This window comes from Amphiura filiformis, chromosome 8, assembly GCF_039555335.1.
Source record: "Amphiura filiformis chromosome 8, Afil_fr2py, whole genome shotgun sequence".
NCBI lineage: Eukaryota > Metazoa > Echinodermata > Ophiuroidea > Amphilepidida > Amphiuridae > Amphiura > Amphiura filiformis.
In genome coordinates this window covers 27,258,995-27,277,872 of record NC_092635.1, presented here as the reverse complement: position 1 = coordinate 27,277,872, position 18,878 = coordinate 27,258,995, and the positions used below count along the sequence as shown (strand labels likewise).

The 18,878-nt window shown below is 37.8% G+C and overlaps 1 protein-coding gene across 2 annotated transcripts in view; it reads right to left on the bottom strand.

The window, feature by feature from the left end:
- Positions 1-1,754: 1,754 nt before the first annotated feature.
- The window catches only part of LOC140158888 (BDNF/NT-3 growth factors receptor-like), a 161,362-nt gene continuing 144,238 nt past the window's right edge, over positions 1,755-18,878 (bottom strand). The window contains exons 5-13 of one of the 2 annotated variants that reach the window (XM_072182155.1): positions 17,255-17,409; positions 15,832-16,098; positions 14,945-15,250; positions 13,914-14,050; positions 9,844-10,090; positions 8,832-9,144; positions 6,283-6,517; positions 4,124-4,282; positions 1,755-3,599 (exon numbers count right to left, since the gene is read on the bottom strand). In XM_072182155.1, the coding sequence (XP_072038256.1) occupies positions 3,399-3,599; positions 4,124-4,282; positions 6,283-6,517; positions 8,832-9,144; positions 9,844-10,090; positions 13,914-14,050; positions 14,945-15,250; positions 15,832-16,098; positions 17,255-17,409 (2,020 nt within the window). In that variant the 3' untranslated portion in view covers positions 1,755-3,398. Of the gene's footprint in view, positions 3,600-4,123; positions 4,283-6,282; positions 6,518-8,831; positions 9,145-9,843; positions 10,091-13,142; positions 13,259-13,913; positions 14,051-14,944; positions 15,251-15,831; positions 16,099-17,254; positions 17,410-18,878 lie in introns of both variants that reach the window. The other variant, XM_072182156.1, reaches the window with a different exon arrangement.

Here is an 18,878-nt window from a genome sequence, read left to right as displayed (position 1 = left end):
CATTTTAAAGACACTTTATACTCTTTGCCACCCCTATTTTAGTCCATGAAAAATATTTCTGAGATGGTGTTTGCCCCCTGACTATACGCTACTGTCCGTAACTATTTTATTCAATACTTTATTTCTTCAGTTCATCACTTCATGTATAGCAACGCACTGCCTGACCGTTCATTTCAGCAGTTCAACATTCAATTACTTATATTAAAATACGTGCATAACCCTCACTTACACGACCTAACAACATAATATGTTGCAGAGTGTTAGGTCGTGGAAGTAAATTATGTGTTCCAGACCTAAATAATTTATTTCTGTCGATGGGGCAATTACCTGTTGCGTTACTGTCCAATTTACTCGGTCGGACATCCGGGAACATTGTCCCCTTCGTCCCCTTTGCACAAGCGCGCGCATAGCAACCAGCTCGAGAAAGGGGAACTGCACATGCGTACACTGGTTTTACAAGGCTATTTCCCCTTTGTGACGTCGGCCCGACCAAGAGAATAGAGCAACAAAGTCAATACAAACACACAAACATGACAAAATCATACACTTTAAGATGGTCAGCACGCTGCAGCACTAGTCTGTCGCACATCGGTCTGTTCTTACGTATGTCATGCATTGTCCTTTACGAAACTGTATCTCGCAGTGGCTCCGGAACCGGTGGGCCTGGCCCCCAAGTACCCTTGGACCCCAATAATCTAAGGTAAAATTCATAATTTTAGGTCAAAATTTGTAATTTTAGGGTTAAAATTCATAATTTTGGGGTAAAATTCATAATTTTAGGGTGAAATTTATTATTTCAGGATAAATTCAAAAATTCTTAGGTAAAATTCATAATTTGATTCATAATTCATGTATAAATGTATGCATTTCAAAAGCTTTCGCGCGATACCACCTCCAACACCCACCCCCATCAGCGTTTCGCGCCTCGGAGCAGGACCAACCAACATTTTGGGTCCCCAATACTCAAAATCTTCCGGAGCCTCTGTCTTAGATCGTCATGACCACAGGTGACATAGTAAACAAAAACGGTCGTCTGTATTCGTCAAGTTAGAAAACACTAGTTGTGAAAAGTAGTCATTGGTCATGTACTACGGTTCACATACCATGGCTGGGTCATAATTATCCCGGTTAAAAGCACATCAAAAACCATTGTCATTACGGTACATGTACAAGGGAATCGACTTCGGTCATCGTGGTAAGTTAAGTGTCCAATGTCCACGTGTCGGTCTGAGCGCACACTAGAGAGCGGTGGGTGGGGTGTGTTGGGGGGTTTCTAAGGGGTGTAGAGGGTGTCAAATGTTAATGCTTGTCTGTGGGTGTAACTCACGCTATATGTGAGCGTATCAAAGCAGCTGCAATCAAAGTATCCTATGGCATATTTTGGTTAAAATATCGAAATCCAAGCGACAATGAAAATGTGTTTTTTTTTTATTATGCCATGTTATGAAAAATGTACTATCATGAATTATATGCGTGAGCTTTGTGGGTGTGGGGTTTGTATGTTGGGACGGCCGAGTGAGGGCGAGCATGTCTTGGATGTTTGTAGGGGTGTTTTAGTACGCGTGGGGGCGTGTTGGTGCATGGATGCGTGCATGTGCTTGTAAGTTGTCACAGTAACTGAAGTAGCATTAAAGACTTTTATGTCTAAAAAACTGTCAAATTATGGTCACAATGATATAGGGTAGTGGTTGGTGTAACATCTGTGGGGCGTCTTTCACTCTTATAATAACTTTTCACTTTCCTGGAACAAATGTATCATTTTGAAGCTCTTATCAAATATGATGATACCAAAGTGAAGCAAATGCGCGCAAAAATGTGTAATTTTTAAAGCTAAACGTAGTCAAAGGCTAGGTGTCAAGGTACTTGTCCCACTTCAAGTGGCCGAAGTCTAATCGACATGATGAGGTCTCGCATAGAGTATGCGTTTGAAGAAGTCCTGTTGGTTATGAACGTTCCGTCAAATGAATGAGACCGGTTGTGCATTTTCAAACTAAAATTAAATCAATAAGCTGTAATAAAAGTGGGTACGTCATATGTTATAACTATCTGTCTGGTCTTAACACTTAGTCATATGTTGTGCTTGCGCAAATGAATGTCGTATTAACATCCTAAACCTATTGTAAAAAAGTCGTCAGCGTAGTGAAGAATCATGCCCGGGGATCATGTCATGTCATATCATCAGATTTTGAGATTTCTTGTGTGCTAGTTTTGTCCTATAATAACATGGAAAATAAACCAGTAATTTACCTTCATCGACTCACCATCGTATTATATTTTTGATCAATCTTAGTGTTACCAACGTACTAAGAATACATGCCAGCCAATCCGTTGCATATAATTAATGTTACTGTTTCTACGTCACACATATAATCAACCACAGTCTTTTTCTTTCTTGAAAAGCTCCAGCCCTGATGAAAGTTTATAAAAATGGTTGTCAAAAGGCCAAGTAGGGTGGGCATCGTTATCTACATCTATTATTTTAAAAAGGTGAAGATAAAGGTTCATTTTTGTGTTCACAGGCTGTGGTGTCCATTCTGTCTTTGAAGGGTTGGCCAGACTCCACTGTAGGGGCTCAGAAATAGCGAATTCGTTTATCTTACCGGCATAATTCGGTACCCATTTAAACACACTCCTGGGATTGGCAACATGGAGAAGAAGGTCCTTGTGCACAACATGATTGCAGCGCGTGGGGTTCGAACCCGCCATCTCACAACCATGAGTCGAAGCCCGTACAGGTAATATATAGTTATCGTGCCGACTGCCATCGTAATTAATGATGCTTTTTTTTACTTCCACTCTTCCTCGCTTTTAGTGGTTTTCGTTTTATCAGTGAAAAATGACATTCACAGTGCGTCGTTGTTTTACGTCAAAAGTCCAGTCCAGCATGTCACCTGCACCACCGACATCTGCCTCTCTGCTAAATTTGGAAGCCTAGCCCTAAATATAATAACTGATTATTCATGGTGACTAAATTACTGACCGGGCAATAACTTTCGTCAGCAAGATTGAGTTGAATGTTATCTTAAAAATATTCACCAGGCGAAAGCAATTCAAATCTTTAAATCAAGAAAATAATTTCAATCAGTGCAATGCATTGTGGGATAATATTCCGGCACAGATTCCATGCTGCCTGACCAGGAAGTGTTGGCATGCAGGCTGTTGGACTGCAACTGACTTCTTCAGCATCACTTCTGTGAAACAGCTGAAAGCACCACTTTGTAATTATACTGCGACCACAAGACCTTTCCATCCACAGTTCAATATTTCTGCCAACCTTTTATGTATCAGCTGTGATTCTTGAGAAAACCCATGAATGCATGGATAATATTGGTTCGATATGTTCCTGCAACTACAAGATATCTTCTTCAAATTCTTGGTCAAGTTGTCTCAAAATTTCATCACACAAAAGTATTCTTGCCAGTGATTTCAAGAAATGGAGGGTTTTCTTCCGATAGTCTGTTGATGGCATCATGCACCTCTTTGATCGCGAGTCTCTGTGATGGTTGGCGTTGCCAACATCCTAGCATAATTTTGTACACTTCTTTTGGACAGTTCTGAGGACAGTCGAGGAGGATGCCGTTGAGGATGTATTCTATGACCTATTGGTAAAAAATAAAACATAATATTGTAGTCATGGGCATTATCTACTGGCAAGGTTTTAAAATTGGCATTTAAGACCCACGAAGGGTATGTTCAACAAAATAATACTTTTGAACTTTTTTAATGTGTAGCTTAATCTGAATATTGGCCAACTTTCGTTGTTAAACCATTAAAACGTATCGCACCTATTATAGTGACGTTTGAAATTTTGTAAAAGTAAACAATTTAGAACAACAAACTTCAGTTTTTGTCAGAGAAGACCGGCACTTGTTTACATTGTGAGAGCGTGAACACGGAATTGGGTTCTGATTGGCTGAACCAATCGTCTGAAAATCATAGCAACGGACCGATAATCTGATTGGCCGATTGTGCGTCAAATCGGTGGTCGGCGCAGATCGGTGCCCTTGAAGTGAACACAATTCTTCGCGTATGTTGCTCATTAACAGGGCGCTCGGGACTGCCGTTCTTCTCTGAAACCCAGTCCTAAAAATGAATTTGCCTATTAATCAGCGTTATGACTTACTTCATGATTAGACAGCCCGTACCACGGTTGTTTGCCATACTCAAATATCTCCCACAAAACTACTCCATAGCTCCAAACATCACTCTCTATTGAATAGGTTCTATAGGTTATACTTTCTGGTGGCATCCACCTGACTGGTAACATTGTATGACCTCCAACCTGCAAATAAAGGACCATATCAAAAATAAGTGTAACTTGCTTCTACGCATCACAAAGAATGACAAACATTGACCACTAGTCATTATTAAAGCAGTTGTTTTTAAGCATGTTATCATTGCTTAGTGTATTATACATTTGAAAATGGGTGGATATATGTACGATTGGATATATCATCTGAAAAAACAAATTGCCAAAAAGCGAGTTTTTTTATTGACAATATGATAGTATTAGCATCTTGTGGTATTGTGAAAATGTGTATTTACGCCCTCATTGGCAGAAAGCTCAAACACAAGCGGACAAAATAAGATGGTGGTGTTCAGAACAATTGCTCACTACACTCATAGAAATGACTTGTTCGCCTTGTTGGCGCAATTCAGTATCGAAGTTACGTAATGTTACTATGCCAACGGGATCACGCGCCAGAGTAATGAACTACGATCGAAACAATCACCACACAAAGTATACTACTACTATAAAGTTCTTAGGGCGCAATTCGCAAAGAAAGCATCGTTGCGCTTACAGTAAAAAACAAATACATAAGAAAACCAGTTCAGAATAAAACAGTTCAGAATAAATAAGTTTTGAGTCTCTGTTTGAAAAGAGTGACCGATGGCGAAAGTCTGATTTCTGTTGGTAATGAGTTCCATATATGGTACTCGAAGGATATAAAAATAGCGTGATCCGGTAACCAAGAGAATTACGTAACCACTTCGATGCTGAATTCAAAAGGAGTAAGTTTGGACAACTCAAAAATAGTGTAAAAGTTGCCAAAACAAAATTCATTTTAGTTATCCGAACTTTAAAAATGCTGAAAAGCTCAAAAGTTCCGTCAACTAATCAACTTTGTTGGCATTACTTAAAAAGTTGATGTAAGTCGTTGCGTCAACTTTTAAGTAATGCCAACTTCTGAATTCAAGTTCAGGGAACTTAGAAAAATAAACAAGGTTCAAAGAACCAATTAGTTGAGTTATTGTAACTCAACATGTAAGTTGATGTAACTCGTTAATATTAAGTTACTGGTACTTATTGTTTTGAGTTATTCCAATTTGGTACTTTGTTACTTAATTCACGTAATTGGATCATTTTCTGCACAATTAGCAGTATTCAAATATTTATTTTTGTAATCAGTGCAAAATTTAGTATACTATAGCACACCTCTAGAAAATTATGCTAACCTAGTTTCGAGTAACCGAGTTGTAACAACTCAATAAAGTAAGTGCAAATGAGTGCGACCAACATAATGATATCGAGTCAGCGTTACTCAAAATTGTACGCGTTGGCATTACTCGGAAAGTTGACGCAACGACTTACATCAACTTACTGAGTAATACCAACGAACAATTTCTATGAGTGCAGCGGTTCAGTGTGATATGAAGACTACACGCGCTCAGGGTTCAGTTTTTGCCGGCAAAAACCTGTTTTTGCCGGCAAAGTGGCAAAAACCTGGCAAAAACTGTTTTTGCCAGTTTTTGCCTGGTTTAAACCGGCAAAAATGGCAAAAACTCACATATAGTCACCCAAATATTGAAAAGTGACACAGAAAGCTCATAAACAGTAACACACAACTTTTAACGAATCATTCAACATATTTCTTTGTCTCATTAAGTCCTTAAAATGAAAAAGTTTTGAATTTGATACATGCCACATTTCGGTTAACTGCACTTGAGCAATGAAAACGCATGCCTTTAATTTCTTAATATATTGCTTATAATTACAAAATCTGGCCTTGTTACACTCGGGATCTTATTTTTGTAACTTAATTATTTGTTTTGAGATGAAAAACTGAACTTTAAATCACTTTTTAGTTTTTGCCATTTTGCCGGCAAAACTGGCAAAAACTGTTTTTGCCAAGTGGTTAAAACCGCGGTTAAAACCGCGGTTTTTTCCACCTGTGGCAAAAACCTGCGAACCCTGCACGCGCTATTCTTAATTTCAAATTCAATCGATGACCTGCTCAGGCATTATTTGATCCAATGTTATCCAATTCAACAATTTCTTACCCTATAATAGTCTGTACTGTACACGTCTCTGGACATTCCAAAGTCGGCAATTTTCACCACAAGGCGATCGCCTACAAGACAGTTTCTTGTTGCTAGATCTCTGTGGACAAAATGCTGTGACGCCATGTATACCATTCCAGCTGCTATTTGTTGTGATATATATAACAATTCGTTGACCGTCAGAGGTAGTAGGGCTTGATTCTTTGTAAGGCAATCGGCATCTGGACCACGGGATCTGAAATAATTAATTTAAATTACATTTTTTAAAATTCATTGAAGATTTGTAAGATCAGCAAACTCCCCTATCCTAAGTACAACATATGAAATGACCGTCATTGGGTCGACATGGTGCTCAGCTAGTGGTGTAGCGTCAAGAATTTGGGAATTTATGTCATGTGCACGACGCTAAGCCACTGACAGGCCTCTGCACACTTAACATTTTTTGTTGACCACTGTGGACCAAGACACACCCAACAACATTCAGGAACGCAGCTCATCATTCTCTTAGTCTTAGCTACATACAACCATCACAACCAGGATCAGCTCCCCGAGTAACGGGTAAACCGAGACAATTAGACGGCTAGTTCCTTGTCCAGGGGATTTCCAAACTAGCGCAATTATTTTCACAGAACATTTTCCAACCTCACCGGGGCTCGAACTCGGGACCTCTTGCATTGAAGTATGACATACCCTATATCAACTGCGCTAACTTGGGGTCAATGGGGCACGTGTCTTCCCAATCGAAGTGAAAGTTTCGAAAAATTCCCAAAATCACACCCGCCCCCGCTCGGAATGAGCGACGCTCCGCCACTATTGGCGCTCTGCTGATAAACTCCATCTCCACCTTTAGTTTGTTTTGCGGTACATTCATTTGTCTTTTTTACGCTTTGCCACGTGTTTTGATGTATATTAACTGCTAGCGTACATCGCTGTAGCGTACTAGGATTTTTTACTTTGACATGTCCTGGGCTTGACTTGAATGTATAATCTTATTCTGTTAGCCTGCTTTTGCTTGCATCGCGCGTTTTGCCGATAGCCTACAGTGCCCAGGCAGAGTGATACAGATTGATAAAATACCATTTGAGTCGGTCATTACCTCATTTCTGCCCTCACACATACGTCGTATCTGCTTTGTTACTTAATAACAAATACTTTGTGGTCACGCATGTTGGGAGCAAACATCTATATATCTTTCTATAAATATTTCTTTCTATAAATGTCAAACTTATCCCGGTATCAACAGCTGAAATCATGGAGATAAATATAATGCAATTGGTACTGTGCAATTTTAGTCTGTTTTTAATGATTGTTAATATTGTTTGATAATTGGAGCCTTCTCCTTGCCTCTCTTGTAAGCCTATCTTTCTTTTTTGTTCGTTTCTTCTTGCCTTATTCGGCTAGTGAACGGGACTAGTAAAGGACTGGTAATGGACTAGTGAACGGAAGGGGGAGGTCCTGTGTGACTTTGAATCTTGGATTGCCACTGTATGGAATGTTATCTTTATGACGTAAATATACAGCCTGTCTCAAAAAAAAATTGTGCAAGTGAAAAGCGCCCTCTATGGCAATTAGAAAATACCGTTGTGACACGATGCTTACATCAACGTCTAGGGCGCAGTCTTAGCCCTCAAATGCCGTTTGTTCTGTGCAATTTTCTTGTTTTAATCTCGAGATATGTTTAGTTAACAACGAAAGGGTAAAATCACAATTGTCTTAGCTCTCAAATGCCGTTTGTTCTGTTCAATAGAGGGCGCTTTTCACTTGCACAATTTTTTTTTTGAGACAGGCTGTACTTTCAAATTGATTCGTAGCATAATTTGCTGCATTTATAAGTATTCATTTACACTCGGGTACGTTTTGATGATAGCCTAATGGGCAATGCAAAGTGGCAAATGGTGAATATTTTGACTTGTAGTTATTTCCTTTAAAGAGTCCATTAATATTGCAAGAAGAGAACATCTAATGTAGTATGGCTCGAGGTTACAGCGTTAATGAGAGTAACTGTGTCACTCTTTGTAGCGATTGGCATATGATATAGTGATTCAGACAATGATTATTCCTTCTATAATCTGTGTTTGCAATACTTGTGCTTGTACAATATAGGCCCAGGTCGTAGAAATGTGTATTTATAAAATCATGAACAACCCATAGGCAATATGGTTGCAAGAAACTTAGTCTACCTTGCTGAAACGTGTAAAAACGGAAAATGGAATTGCAAGATGTGCATGGCAAAGCTACATTAACACGTGCAAAATAATGCTCAAACTGTAAGGCAAGTTATCTGGTTGAAAATCTGACAATATGTGTTGAAAGAAGTTGTAAAATTGACCTGGTTAAGGTATGGTGAAAAAAAGAAGAAACTTTTGACAATGGTATGGTATAAGTCGTAGTAAATGGTGCATTAATAGACATTGGTCAAAAGAGTTATAAGCTTTCTAAACGCGGTGTAATAAAATGTATGTGCCCACAATCGGTGAAAGATTACAAAATATGCACATTTCACATTGTGTGATGTAAAAGAAGATTGCATTTCATGTTAATATCAATACCTTAGATAGTTATTGAGATCGCCGTTTTCCATGTATTCGAACACCATTAAAAATGGTTCCTTGTCCATACACACTCCGTAAAATGTGACGATGTTGTCATGCTGTAACTTAGCTAATAACTCAGCTTCCCGCTCAAAATCTTTCCTTGCATCACCAACTGAGGCATCCTTAAGTGTTTTCACAGCAACCATGGTAGACTCTCCTGGTTCTGAAAGGTTTTCGCAGACACCTAAGCAGACGACACCAAATGCGCCCTCTCCTAATTCTCCGATAAATCGTACAAATTTTCTGTTGATATACTTTATACTAGTACCTGTGTGATATCAAGAATAACATAGAAATTAGCTCTCTCCCCGCACATTTGGTTTCATGATTTAATTAAGTTCAAGCACCAACCATGCCAACAGGATATGAACGAATTTACATATTGAAGGTAAGAAATAATTCAAATATTATAGCCTACCCACGGTAAACAACTGATTACATTTTACACGGCTGCAACTTTCATATTATAAGTATTATAATAATGAAAGACAGATAAAAAAAATACTAGTTCGCGCCTGAAATTCTGACAGCTAGAGAGAAAATGCTGTACTGCGCAGGTCGGCAACCAATCACGGCGCGCCTTTGCCCTGACGTCAGACGCGATTTAGTCTCTTTTTTTTTTATCTCTGTCTTTCATTAAACGGGATGTATATAGCTGGAATAATTGGATACGTGACACGTTTTTAATCAAAATTCGTTTGCTTTGTTGGGTGTGAAATTCAGAAGAAAGAAACGTGTGAGAAAATAATCACATGTAGTTGACCTTCTTGTAATGCTTTAAGGAACTCTATTTGCCATGAGACTTGAAAACAGCAAAGCAAAGCATAAAGCAGGTCTCAAGTTTTGACATTTATTTTCGTCCCCATAAGCCATAATACATTAACCTAATTGGGTAATACGATGCCGACTTTTCATTATTTCAGGGAATGAGATTTCTCAGATTTCAAGATAATTTTTGTGTTCGCACCTGTTCCATTTATATATTTGTCATTCCTGGTCATGTAGTGTGGATTTGGTATCATATGTATATCCGTTTGTTCATGCATTCTTCTGCCATCAATACACGATACTGGTGCCGTAAATGGATCCGCACTTCCATCAATAACATCCGGGTACCTGCGTCGTTGACGGTGTTTGTAACGCCGCCGGAAGAATATGGCGGCGATAACAAAAATCACAACGGCGACCACAAATGCCAAAATTACGACGAGAACCTTTTTGAAAGAAAAAAAAAAGAATAATGTGAATTTTCATTTGATCTATCCTTATACAGTAAGCCAAAATATTAAGGTACCAGTTATGTTCACCTCCTGTATATCCTAAACAAAGACAGATATGTCATAATTGGAACCAGCAGCCAATAGCTGCATCTTTTAGCTCGAATTTAAGACCTCATTTGTTGAAATTGTTCAAGAAAGACACGGCGATCCCAAAACCCAAGGAAGATACCAATTTTAAAGTTGCAGTTTGCTGGATTAAATGCCCTATTGATTTGTACACAAAGCGTTCGTGCTCAAGAGAACTAGTGCTGCGCTTCCATTGATTAGCACGTTAAAACTAGCGCCGTGCTTTCATTGATCAAGAACACAAAAGTGCAACTTTTGATTTAGTTTTTTCATTAGGTTTTAGATCACTGTTTTTTTAGATTCTCAACCAATTTCAACAAGTGGCTGATTGTTTTAATTTTGACATACTTGTCTTTATTTAGGATATACAGGGGTGGACACAACTGGTACCTTAATTTTTTGGCTTACTGTATATGTATACATATACATGAACAAATACAATAATCATTTATGCTAAAGCTCTAGACTAATGTATGCAAAGAAATCAATCGATTATATCAAAAAAACGTAATCAAAACAACAAAGGCTACAATAATGAAAAAGAAATCATCATACAGATCGAGTTCCCAAAATCAGAATAAAATGTGTTCAAGTAGAAAGGCATAAATCAACAACTCTCTTCGGATAAATTTTATTTTTGTTAATATCAAATACTTTTGACACGAACCACAATACCCACAGTTTTTCAGTGACTTTGCAAACAAATCTCTTTGGAAATCACAGCGTGCACGCAAAATGACTTTCTCTGTTTAAGTATCCAGCAACAATAGAGGTAATATCCGTGTTCTATCGACTGCTATACCTTGTTTAGGATTTTTAAAAGAAGTACCTGCATGTGCAACCATGACTGTTTTAAAATAGCCCGCCAAACTCATGCAAGTAACTCCGAGGTTGTGCATTGAATTGGTTTGAATGAGGAATACTACGGGAACCAGCGCCTTTTGTTTGTAGTCACACATGAGTAACGTGGATAACCTCTATTGTTCCTACAGCACCTGTGGCCAATGTTGGCATGTAGCCAAGAATGTCAGCTATGCAGATCATTCATAACAAAACTTTTATGCTATTCCTTTCATATTCGCACGTGTTCCACTGGAGTGAGAATGCCTGTCCAGATTACTAAGTTAATGATAATGATGATTCGCTGCACTCAAATGGACCAGGTGGAATAGAGCCAATATATAGTATATTTAAGTAGGATTAGTTCACAATTCATAATGTAACCAAATTCATTTATGGGAACCAGGTAAAGTCCATGCAAAAAGTGCAATGACTAAAGCAAACATCAACCCTCAACCAAAACAGTTATCATGATTATGGAAGGCTCCACAACATTCTATTTTAACTATATTAAGATCGGAAATTAAATATGTTATATTTTGTTTCAGATATGTTTCAGATTTAAAGTTAAAAGATTGATATTTTCTAAATGATAATCGTATGCAGTTGTCACCGGTATACTTACTTTGACTGCAAATTTGCCAGACTTGAACACATCAATCGGAAATGTGGGCCCAGCTAATTTAAATAAAAACAAAAAGCGCCAAGCATACAACATCAAAATGCACAATCAATGCAAGCATGCAAGCAACATTCACCAAGTCATAGAAGGCAGACATTCAGTGGCGTAGCCGAGGGGGTGGGTGGGGGTGGGGCGTGGGAGGGGTAAAGCAACTTTAAAGAAGGCAACATTTTTCAATGGGCAAATTAAAACAAAAAAGGCTTGAAAATCTTAAATATTAAGGCGGCCAGCATCCCACAGGGGTGGGAGAGGCAAGGCTTCTCACAAGGCGGAGATACACCCCTTCGCCCCTACCGTTGGCTACGCTACTTATATGCAGACACTAAGAGATTTCTGTAAGCACTGGACATTTCCCAGGTAGGGAACAGCTTACTGATATAATAATAACAATTTGTAAGTATAAGCAACGGTTTTCATATCAAGCCATTGATAACTCGTATATAAAATACTGATTTCAAAGAATACTTAAGAAATCTCCAAATGCACAGTAAAAGCATTATTTACATTAAAGTATTAAGAAATCATCCCCAAATACATTGATGAATCCCTGCCTTCAAAATATCCATTAATACAATTTGATAACAAGTCCACAAGCTTCATAAAAATGCAGATTTGGGTTCAATTATGAGCATTATTTTCATGTAACCATACAAAGAGTTAGACTAGTATCAAGACATGGATTTACAGCTATACGGTATAATGCTGTCTAATTATTCAATGAAGTCTTGACAATAGGCTAATTTCGTGTACGCTCAAACGAAGGATAGAACCAAATTTGGAATGCAAACAAGAATACAAATGTAACCTAATCCCACGAAATGAGCATAGAGTCGCAGGTTGGTGTTTTTGAGACATAACAAATGTTGAGTTGCTGTTCTTTGTTTGAAGACACCTGTATATAGTCAATGGTTGTCCTTTGTGAATGGAAACATAATATGCTATACTCTTTATTCCGGGCTTTATTCAATTTTGTCTCCATTCACATTCACATTGGCATATCACTGCCAATATAGGTGTCTGCAAACAAAGAAATTATGTCATATGGATTATAACATTCCATGTAAAATCACATGATCTACTACCTTGATTGTTTTGTTTTGGTTCTATTTAGAACCATAAAAGAAACTAATTAGCATTAGAACCATTCTGAATGGGGCAAATCAATGGTTGAATTGAACCTGCGTGTGCGTCACATGATATACTTTATAATCATGACAGTACCTGGGAAAATGGAATAGGTCTTCTTATTTCAGACTCTGACGATGATAGGTCACATACATGCAGCAAGCAAGCAAGCAAGCGTGTTCTTAAAGCAATTTTTGAAAGCAACGAAGGGTGCCAAACATCAATAACATCACTTTTACAGCAGGAGCAGAAGCCCAACTAATTTAGACTTACTGGTGACGAGGAACTGTGCTTGTCAAATGGTATTGCTGGTGTATTTTCAATCTCTGTAATAATATTTCCTGGATCCTTTGGTTTACCGCCCAAGATGGGATCTGGGAAGTCAGTCCCTTATAGGCGAAAGAGGTTACGATAAAAGAAATTATAGAATATCTAACACGTCTAAATACGAAAGGTACTATTAAAAGTCCTTGCTTGAAATTTTACTGAAAATCTTGATTCATATATACTTATCTTGTTGCTGCTGTTCTTTATAATGGTGTTATAGTATGGTAAACACCCGGAGGTAAACAACAACAATAACAATGCAGCTGTTGTTATTGTTGTTGTTGTTTATATTGCCTATAATATTGATGTTGTCATGATCTACGTTGTTGCATTTGTTTTGTTGTTGTGACCATTTGTTATGTTTGAGGAAGAATTGGGCACACGGGGCAGTTGTGTGTATCACAGGGTAACAATATGGAAATAAAGTAGCCTACCTGAGACTAAAGCTGAATGTATACCCAATCGCTGAGCGACAAGCGATCGATTTTTAGCCAATGAGGAAAAGCGCTTTTTATTGGGTTGGGAAAAGCGCGCTATCACATTGATCTAATAGCAATCGCTCATTGCTCAGCGATTGCGTATAAATTCAGCTTTATCGGTCCAAGACAGCGTACAAGCAAGCAAGCGTGTTCTGGAATTGACTTTGAAACAACATGTGCCAAACATCAATAACATTGAAACTTTACTTTTCCAGAAGCCCACCTGAATTAGACTTACTGGAGAGGAAGATCTCTCGTGCCTATCCTTATCGAATGGTATTGCTTTTGTATTTTCGTTCTGTCCTTTTTTTTTAGTTGTTCGCTGTTTCACCTTCTTGGGAACTGATCCGGCGGGGTTTGGGAAGTCAGCACCCACTTGGTAGTTGAAAGGCATTGTAAGAAAAGAAATGACAGAACATCTGAAGGCAAGCATTCAACATGTTCAAAGTCCTGGAATGTTTATTGGACGCCAGCCTGTTGTAAATTGTGCTATTGGTGCCATTTATATACTTTGTGTGACATCAATTGCTGACATCAAGCATGACATTTCCTGGGCTGCAAAGCCTCACAGCAACGGACAATGTGCATAAGGTTTCAAAATATTTCTCGTTGTAATATGATCTAAGGAAAACAGGAAGAGTGGCCCTGCTCGAAATTGCATTTCCTGTCTTTCATAACATTATATACGACTATATATATATATATATCTAAGAATTGTTATTTGTTTTCACGCATTACTCTCCGAGTAAAGTGAAATACAAGAAATAAAGATCGAACTTAGTGTGACATTCATAGATCGTAATCTTTAATAACTGCTCAAAAACTAGAGAGCATGGTGGACTAGCGGTATGGGGTCAGACTCATAATTGAAAGATTAAGGGTTCGAACCCCGACAGTAGTATATTAGGTGCCTCTGTAGAACCTTTTTGAGTCTCCAGTTGAGGCCCCAGTATCGTCATATCTAGTTTTAGTTCAATGACGTCACGGTGGGGATTCTCCAGATCTATACGTTGGAGAATCCCCTTATTCTTTATTTAGCATCTTGTTTCTAGAAATAACGTAGGGTGTTTGTTTTGTGGGGAATCCCCTGTCTAAATTTGGTAGCACTGTGGAATTCCTTGTATAATTATATGACGTTGTAGGAATGAGTAGGATAAGTATAGGCATCATCACCAAAATGGCATTTCACGTGTGTGTCTTGGAATCTTATAGATTTATAAACAGTTCACAGGACTATTTAATACACACAATTGCATTTGATTGGCTCACCTGGATGTTCGATGAATTCACATATTGCCCATTCCACGTCTGAACCCAAGAAGTTGTCAACTCGTAAAGTGTAATTCCCATTGTCAAAATGAGACGGTGTTTTGACTGCCAAGCAACCGAAATACTGACGTGCACCACGCACAGCTTTCTTATCCCAAATTTGTAATTCTACAAACATCTTCGTATTGATAGGTTTGCCATTATGATTGAATGTTATATTCGGTTTGGGCATACCGGTGTAATTAAATGGGATACACCAGTGAAAATACTTTTGAGGCGAACCTATATGCAGAATATGTGGAGCAGCTGTGAAAGAGAAAGAACAAAATTATGAATCAGACATAATACAAAATCTTGACCATGTTGACAGGTTATGTATTCATAAGGCAGACGACCATTTTCTACTTGCAAAATTGAGATACTGCCAACTTGCTGCGCTCCGGTCCTTCAACCAATGTCATGACATTTAATTATTCTAGTCCGACGTGATGATTTAATATGATGGAAATTACACAGTGGCTCTAAAAAGAGCTGTTCACTAATCTGCAACAACGATAGCCATTACCTATTGAATCTAATAACATAGGTATCATTCACAGATGATTGGCTTGTGGTGCAGTCTACGTTTAAAGAAAATTATGTAAAAATCTGATCTGACGCATTAGGAACAAACATATCCAAATAAGCAAGTAAGGTGGTAAATTATTGTCAGTTGATGTGTTAAAGATGTGAAAAATAAGGAATGAAATCAAAACTCGACCGGCGGTTGACCGCCGGTTCCGTCCGGTTGCCTTTGTTCTAAAGAATGAGTCGAAATTTGATTTCATCCCTAACGCAATGTAGGACTAATTTGGAAACAGTAAAGTGAATCTTTATTGTGAATTTACCATTGACTACGACGTGTAAGTCCAGATAGGATCTTTTAGCAGCATTACTACTATGGCATGTTATAGGGCCATAATCATACTCTGTTACGTTATACATCCTGAGTTGTTGACCTCCTGGAATAGGCACTATTTCATATTCCGACTGTATCCAGCTGGTATCCCATCCCACTTCCGGGTGTGGTTCCCCGTAAGAAGTACAATTCACGACAAATGAATCCGTTTCATTGACCTCTATTGATGGTGGCGAAATAGTCAGAACTGGATCAGCTGAAAAATAAAATGTGTTTCGAAGACGTATAATAGTGTTATTGATCTGGATAGTTTGGGGATGTTAGAGAGGACATGTTAGAGGGGATTGGACATTGGCCAGTGCCTGAAATAGGAAACAGGATTTACATATCCCTCTTCCGGGATAGTTGAACTTGTCATAGTCTGGACAGAATTACCTCCTTAATAGATACAAAAAAGTGCAATGCACAATATAAGGCTGTGAATCTTCGAAAATTCATTCCCAATAGCAGACAATATACAAGTTACACGAATTGTTAGTTTTAATGAGAGACCTAGGCCTATTATGCTCAATAATATTCAGGTTTCAATCGCTGTGATAAGCAATAGTTGTTCTTTGTTCCATTAGCACGATGATTGATCCATCTCATTGGAAATGCTCGATACTATAGCGACTGAACTATGAATTTACATTTATTTTTTGTATCCGTGTAATGAACCACAACTAAGGGAAGATTACTTTTGCATAAGGAAAAGATTACTTCGTCTCACCTAGCTTCGTAACAGAGCCTACAGCATTAAAAAGTAATTGATTTTTTTTCTTTGAACTTAAACCGCGAGTGTTAATATCATTTCCAGCCAGGTGTTAGCGTACTTCCAAAATAGTTTCTCACAAATTATCACAGTCATTGTGCAGTTTTGAGATCTCGATATCAATAATAATGATAAAATTTAAAATATCATAGGATAAAAATTACGGTCATGAGGTATCTTTGAATCAAATATTGTTTGCTACGCTTTCCATATAAAACGTTTGTTTTTAATGCAAAGCAGATCATTGTCACGTACTACTTCTATACTCAGAAATTGTCCTTGAAAAAACTAGCATTACTGCGTAAACACCTGTTGAGACATTTCTCATTTGTCAGATCTTTAAGGGGGAAGTTAGCCAATACAACAGTCTCATAACGCGTATTCGTTGTGGATATTTGCGTAATGCCCAATCAGCAAACAGTATTTCTAACACGCGTTTGTCTGTGGGGTATTGCTGCTGATAAAATTTCCCAACCCCTTGTAGAAAGTTCGCAATGTGTTATCGCAATGTGATATTGTCAATACCGTTGACAATGGTTGAAGAAAATAATTAACATGAATAATAGAGTGTTCTGGTTTGAACGACGTGTAGGCTACTTACAACAGTTTTTGTCAAAGCTAGCATCACCGATTGGTATTGTTTCTTTGTCTTCCTGGTAGCATTCAAGATTGTCATCGATCTTTCCCTCTCTTATCACGCCTTGAATCCACCGATTTCGACACGCAGAACATTGCAAATTATTGCCCGTCAGTTGTCTGTTGAAATGGCGGGAAAAATGGAAATAAAGTTTTAAAAATGTGTCATTTTAATGAAAGAAACAAAATTATTACCTGTCATATTATCTGTTGAAATTAAAAGATGGCGGGAAAATGTGTTTTTTAAAACGTGTCATTTTCATCGAAAGAAAGGCAAAACAAAGCAATTATAATGAAATCTAGACCAAGTGTGAAAGCAACATACTCTATTAATGGTCCAGAAGGATTTTAGTTCATGATCAGTTTCCACCTATTCACGTTCTACGTTTCCTATACGTGAACAGCTGTCAGTCTACATAGCTAATAAAGCCGAAGAGTTTGTTCACAAAAGCGCAATAACGCAAGTGGTTTCTGTCCTGAATCCTTTGTTACTTCAAGAATTATTTCAAATATATGACAGTTAATGCTTCTGTGCACAAGTTTAATAAACTTGAAACGAATATGAAGCGACGTCTGTGAAAAATATGCTAGCATGCAATAATACATCGTGATGCATGTTTACACATATGACACGATTTTTTATTTTTTTCCTTTTCAAAATAGGAACCGGTTTATGTTAACACAACAATAAATGTCGGTACAAATAGGAGAAAATACACTTAAGGGGTACTACACCCCTGTGGTAAATTTGTGACTATTTTTGCATTTTTCTCAAAAATTAATAACACACTGGTAACAAAAGTTATGTATATTATTGGGGCACGGAATCCAATTACTACACTGAAATTTCAGTGACTCAAGACCAGGCGGTTTAGCCTATATATGATAGGAAATTAGGTACATCCTAGCGGTACCTTTATTTTTATCATAAATAACGAACCGCTTGTCTTGGGTCACTGAAATTCCAGTGTAGTAATTGATTCATTGCCCTATCATATACATAACTTTTGTTACCACTGTGTTATTAGTTTTGAGAAAATGCAAAAATAGACACAATTTATCGAGGGTGTAGTATTTCTTAAACATAAAATTTAACTGAAATGAACAGAAAGTGACTCAGAATCGGTACACATCCCGGTACACATACCTCTTATAACAAAGGCGTAATTGTTTTAAGCACTTTGGGAATAAGATTGTCATTCAAAATCTAGGTTATATGAACATACATGTTCGCGGCTTGCATAGGTAATTTAATTTCGCTAAAAGCATCAAATGATATCGTATATTGAGATAAGATATCGGGTAGTCGTTACGTAGTAGCCATTAAAGTTGTTCAAATTGAAACAATACCAAGTTGAACTCGATTGGATCTAATGATGCATATGATTCATGTATGTTTTGATACATCACATCTATATGCGTGGCAAGTAAAATCGTAAATATTAGTTATTTGAACAAAACTGTCTATTATTTCAGCAAATGTTTAGAATCAACTGGAAATGGTTACGTCATCATATTGTAAACACCTGAATAGGAATTTTTCAGATCTCACTCGAACCGGTACGATTAGTGTCTTTGAAAAAGAGCGG